At 42.0% G+C, this 6,302-nt stretch overlaps 1 protein-coding gene across 1 annotated transcript in view; it reads left to right on the top strand.

Moving 5' to 3' along the window:
• The first annotated feature begins 4 nt into the window (after window positions 1-4).
• Window positions 5-6,302, top strand: part of zc3h3 (zinc finger CCCH-type containing 3) — a 72,772-nt gene continuing 66,474 nt past the window's right edge. The window contains exons 1-3 of the mRNA XM_046850008.1: window positions 5-138; window positions 2,066-3,434; window positions 3,914-4,119. Coding sequence (XP_046705964.1) covers window positions 66-138; window positions 2,066-3,434; window positions 3,914-4,119 — 1,648 coding nt within the window. The 5' untranslated portion in view covers window positions 5-65. The remainder of the gene's footprint in view (window positions 139-2,065; window positions 3,435-3,913; window positions 4,120-6,302) is intronic.

Raw genomic sequence — 6,302 nt, 5'->3', positions numbered from 1 at the left:
ATCGGAAAATCTGACTGGACGGCTGCATTCTAGCGTCATCCGCGTACAAGGAGCGTCGCAGTTCGATGACGGAAGATAATCTAGACGCAAACATGGCTGACCGAGCAGCGTTGGAAAGAGAGATAGAGAAGTTACAAAGTAAGAAATGTTAATATATATATATATATATATATATATATATATATATATATATATATATATATTTAGTTGTTGTTGTTGATTAAATTATAGTATGCCTATGTTTTTGAGTAAACCTTGTTTAATTAAACGAGTTTCACTTCACTGTGTGACGTCCAGGCAGCTGTTATCAGGCGTAGGCTGGATCCCAAATGTTTACATCCCCTCTTTATAAATATTTTATTTAGATGAGAAAAGAATGGCTGTTTTACACTATGTAGTGTACTAATTATTATATTATAATTATTATAACTATATATATAGTTTGTTTGTGTGGGAACGATTTTCAATGTAATTACAAGCAAAACATTGTGGTATCACGGTACTGTGACGTCATACAGCTGTTATCAGGCGTAGGTTGGATCCCAGATGTTTACCTCCACTCTATATAAGTATTTTACTCAGATGAGAAAAGAATAGCTGTTTTACACTATGTAGTGCACTTATTATTATGTTATATATTATTATTATTATTATTATTATTATTATTATTATTATAACTGTATATATGTAGTTTGTTTGTGAGGGAACGATTTTCAATGTATTTACAAGCAAAACGTTGTAGTATCACGGTACTGTGACGTCATGCAGCTGTTAGGCGTAGGCTGGATCCCTGGAATTATTATAACTATATATGTATGTATGTATATATAGATATAGATATAGTTTGGTTGTGTGGGAACGATTTTCAATGTAATTACAAGCAAAACATCGCGGTATCACGGTATTACCGTGACCTAGAGCTGTTTCAGGAAGCCTTCTGATGATTTATTAAAGGAATTCATGAACGTTGTTAACATTTTGCGTACTATAGAGGGAATGCTGTTTTCTCTTACGTTTACATTTTATGGCATTAGCAGACACGCATATCCAGTGCGATGTACAAAAGTCTCTATTAATGAATTTATTAACACTGGCCTTATACCATCATGACTGATAAGTGAATAACACTGATTATCTCTTCATCATGTCACCTGTTAGTAGGTGGGATATATTAGGCAGCAAGTGATTATTTTCTACTCAAATGTGATGTGTTAGAAGCAGGAGAAATGGGCGAGCGTAAGGATTTGAGTGAGTTTCACAAGGGCCAGATTGTGAAGTCTAGACGACTGGGTCAGAGCATCTCCAATACTGCAGCTCTTGTGGGATGTTCCTAGACTGCAGTGGTCAGTATCTATCAAAAGTGATCAAAAGGAAGGAACAGTGGTGAACCGGTGAAAGGGTCACGGGCAGCCGAAGTTCATTGATGCACTTGTGGAGGGTATGCTGGTCCGTGTGGTCCAATCCAACAGATGAGCAACTGTAGCTCAATTTGCTGAATAAGTTAATGCTGTTAAAGCTCAATTGGTCAGGACTGTTTTGCCTACAAAATTTGGACCAACACAATATTAGGCAGGTGGTCATAATGTTATGCCTATTCGGTATATATTGTAATTATGGCACCTGCCAAATGGTGGGATATATTTATTGAGAAGTCAAATATTTCAAAGTTGATGTGTTGGAAACAGGAAAAATAGGCAAGTGTGTGGTTATGAGCAACTGAGACACAGGGTGGATTGTGAATCGATGGACAATCTGTCAAGGGTGTTGATTTGGTTTGGGGTATTTTTGACCCAACAGAGGCCACACTTGCACTAACATCTTGGTGCCAGAGGGAAGAGCACACTCAGAGGTCTTGTGGAGTCAAGACCTTAAGAGTTAAGAGCTGTTTTGGTGGCACCTACACAATATGAGTGGGGTACTTTTAATAAGATGGCTGATCTGTATGTTTATAGTAAATATTTGGGATTCTGCCTAGCTAACACCTAGCTAGCACAACACAGTGTAGTGAAGCTTGTTATTTTCCCCCTTCAAAATCTCAATATAATCCTAACATTCTTCATTGCAGATCTAATTAAGGACCACAAAAGAGTTCACGGTGATGCTGCGCCGAGTTCATCTCAGTGGATTCCTACAAAGCGTGGCCTGGGTAGGGGACGAGGGCACAACCCGTATTACATTCCTTCCTATTCACAGCTGACATATGCGCCTGACTCTACTAGCCAGTGGAAGAAAAAATACTCGCTCAACAACACAACGACTAGACCCCCAGGAGAAAGACCTTCACTGATTTCTGAGGCGAATCCAAAAAAGACCAGACAAGTCAACCCTGTGGGATCCGATGCTCACTCTCTCTGTGTGGCCAGTAAGGTTTTACATGAAGGGATGAGAAAAGCGAGAACAGTGCCTTTAAGCAGCATAACAGGAAAGGAGTCATTACTTCAGATTAACAATGTTCCAGCTGATGGTGGGGACAGGACAGTATTAAAATCGACAAGAACTGAGTCTATCGTAGACCCGATAGATTCGGGTTTATTAAAGTATGGACAAAAGAGTGCCGCTGATGTAAAGATGAAACCGGATGCAACATCGAATACAAGCTGTTCAGCGGCTTTGATGGTTCCCTCGTCCAAGGAGTCCAGTGCCTCCAACAAAAAGCACACTGCACCTCCCCAAATTAAACCCTGCCTCAAAACTACACTTTCAAGTAATCAGACTGTAAAAATGCCTGCTAAGGAATCACCCACTCCCTCGTTGCCTACGTCGAAGGTCAGTCTTCAAGCAGATTCGCCTCCAAAGATTCAGCCAGCTTTGTCCCCTCATAAGAAATCTCGATTTACCTGGGTGAAAAACCAATGGACTGAGACCAGCCAAACAACAGCAGAGATCCACCAGTTTTCACCAAGCTCTGCTTCAGCATCTAGTGCATCTCCGGTGGTGCCCAAGCACACCCAAACCTCTAGCAAGAAGCTTCATCGCAAGCTCAGTTTTTCCACCAGCTCCTCTAGAACCTCGAAGTACTCCTGGGTGTCGTCTTCATGTTCCCCCACAGCATCTGCCAAATCCACCTCCGCTAAACTCCCACACAAGCGCTTTTCCCCCAAAGCGCTCAAGGTGATTGGAAAAACTTCAAAAGAGGGACTAGAAGGCAAGAAACTTACAGCTACTTCTACCGTATCAAAAAGGGCTAAAGTCAGTGCTTCTACGTCTCATGCGAGCCATGACAGTCGCTACTGCTGGAAGGCAGTCGCAGCAGCCTCCTCTTCAGCAGCACGCGGGTCCACGCCGAGGTCTTCACGCAAGAGCTCAGTGTATCGATGGACAGCGCAGAAGGACGAGAAGGATTCAACATGGTCGGCGTCACGAGTTCAGCAAAGTCCTTCCACTCCTCTGTCTAGCACTGGATTCAAGCTGAGGAGCAGAACCAAGATCATCAGGTGAGGAGTCAACAGGATTAACATTTTTGTTTCATCTCTTGCTAGTGTTTTCTAGGATTGAATGCTCACGTCACATGAAAACGTTAGATTAATGCTTGGATAATGTTTTTAGGGGTTGTGATTCCTGTATTTATTGGCAGTGGTGGACAGTAATGAAGTAAATGTAATTTGTTACTTAAAAAAAGTTCCTCAAGTAACTTTTTTTACGTTTCACTTTGCTGAGGTATTTTACTTTAACGTCACTACATTTCAACGTCAAATATCTTTTTTACTACATTTTGGTAAATCAGTCGTTCGATAAAACTTCATTTGCCAAGCACGCAGCAAGCAACCAGTCAGGATAGAGTGTATTAGAGAATTGTACTCAAAGCACCAATTTTTATCTGTCACTAACATCTGTCCATCTGACAAATAAGTTATAAATCAAGATTAACACACTTACTAGAAATACCCCTTTGACTTGCCCTCTCTGTTCACAGTCCTGCTTCAGAGAGAAGACCCAATGTCGGCATGGTGTACATCAGGAGTCGGTATTCACTGCGCAGGAGGACACACACTCCTGTGAAGATCTCCCCCAGACGAGGCTACTCCAGAGTTCTGGTGTCTGTGGGCAGGCATAGACTTCGGCGTCTGTCTCCATCCAGCTCTTTCACTGCTCCAGCCGGTTTGTTTTTGAATGATCAAGGTAGGACACTTGTAAGAAGCACGCCGTTGCATTGTGTAAAACCAGACCATGATCCTGAACGTTTCCTCTTGTGCGTGATTACGGCACAGTCAACCAGTATGCACTGCATTCGGAAAGTTTTTACAGCGATTCTCTTTTTCCACATTTTATGTTACAGTTTTATTCCAATATGGATTTATTCATTATTCCCCTCAACATTTTACAAACAATATCACATAATGACAACATGAAAGTAGTTTGTTTGAAATCTTTGCAAATGTGTGTATATATATATATATATATATATATATATATATATATATATATATATATATATATATATATAATCACGTGTATGTAAGTATTCACAGTATGATGCTACAAGCTTGGCACACATATTTTTGCGCAGTTGCTCCCACTCTTCTTCCCAGAACCTCCCAAGATCCATCAGGTAGCCAGTCTTTTGTTATCTTTGCTGTGTGCTTAGGGTTGTTGTCCTGTTGGAAGATGAACCGTCACCCTATTCCGAGCACCAGAGTGCTCTGGGGCAGGTTTTCATCAAGGATGTGTCTGTACATTGCTGCATTCATATTTCCCTCGATCCCAAATCGTCTCCCAGATCCTGCCGCTAAAAAACATCCCTACAGCATGATGCTGCCACCACCATGTTTCACTGTAGGGATGGTATTGGCCAGATGATCAGCGGTGCCTGGTTTCCTCCAGACATGACGCTGCGAAATCAGGCCAAAGAGTTCAAAATTTGTTTCTCATGGTCTGAGAGTCCATCAGGTGACTTTTGGCAAACTCCTGTCATTCTGTCATGTGCCTTTTACTCAGTAGTGGCTTCCATCTGGCTGCTCTATTATACAGGCCTGATTGGTGGAGTGCTGCGGAGATGGTTGTTCTTCTGGAAGGTTCTCCTCTCTCCACAGAGAAAGAAAGCTCTTTAGAGTGACCATCGGGTTTTTGTTCACCTCCCTGACTAAGGCACTTCTCACCCGATCGCTCAGTTTGGCCGGGCCCGCTCTAGGAAGAGTCCTTCTTCCATTTACAGATGAGGCCACAGTGCTTATTGGGACCTTCAATGCAGCAGAATTTTTTCGACCCCGTCTCCAGATTCATGCCTTAATACAATCTCTAAAGTTCTACATACACTACAATTTCTTGGACTTCATGGCTTAGTTTGTGCTCTGACATGCATTGTTAACTGTGGGGCCTATAGACGTATAGTGTGTCTTTCCAAACCATGTCCAATTTTTTTAATAATGAATTTGCAAAGATTTATTATGGAATACTGTTTGTAGAATGTTGTGGAAAATAATTAATTTAATCCATTTTGAAATAAGGGTGTCCATGTAGTCTAAGTATCACATCTTTAGATGCACAAAACATAAATGAAAATGAAAATGGATTTCCACATCTCTGAATGGATAAACTGTAGTCTCTGCCTGTGTAATTTGGAGCAAACCCCACACTTCCGTATTCTTATACTAGCAAACCCTCTCCATTGTCCAACGTCACTCATATGATATGGTCGATAGAAAGAGTTTACAGCAAAAGCTGCCGTGGTCTTATCGAAATCTGGTGATTATCTGAAGTAGCGTCGCAGGCCCGGTTTTAGTGCTGCAGTTTTTCAGCACGCTGCCTCTTTCCACCGGCACAATGATGTAAAGGCCGCTGCCGAGGAGACAGACAGATGTTTATTGTGCTCAACGCATTAGAGAGGTTTGTGCTGGTAAACAGTAAACAGTACACATTTCCCTCAAACAGAGAGACTGTTCCTGACACCCTCTGTGACTAATTGGCATAATGAGCCATTAGCACGAAAACAGTCACTGGAAAATTAATTAACCCTGTTTGCATCCTGCGCGCTACCATAGAGACACGAAGGCAGCGTCTGAGCACTGGATGTAAATTAGGGCACGGGATAGGGCATTCATTTTGTGCTGATTTGAAACGGAAAGGAAGCTCAGGAGTATAGATGGTAGTTCTAATTGTCGTAGCAGGAGATGGCCAGTAGAGGTCAGTGTTCTCTTAGTAGCTGGAGTATAAGCACTATGTGTGGTGTGTTTGTGTGTGTCTGTCTTAGTTGTGGGATCGAAGGGGGAAGGTGGTGGTGGTGGTGGTGTGTGTGTGGGGGTTAATGAATTGTCCACCCGGGCCATGATGGTGTACATGTGCCGATAGCGGGTAATTTGCAGCAA

Source organism: Silurus meridionalis, chromosome 1 (assembly GCF_014805685.1).
Source record: "Silurus meridionalis isolate SWU-2019-XX chromosome 1, ASM1480568v1, whole genome shotgun sequence".
Taxonomy (NCBI): domain Eukaryota; kingdom Metazoa; phylum Chordata; class Actinopteri; order Siluriformes; family Siluridae; genus Silurus; species Silurus meridionalis.
This window is presented reverse-complemented; position numbering and strand designations above follow the sequence as displayed.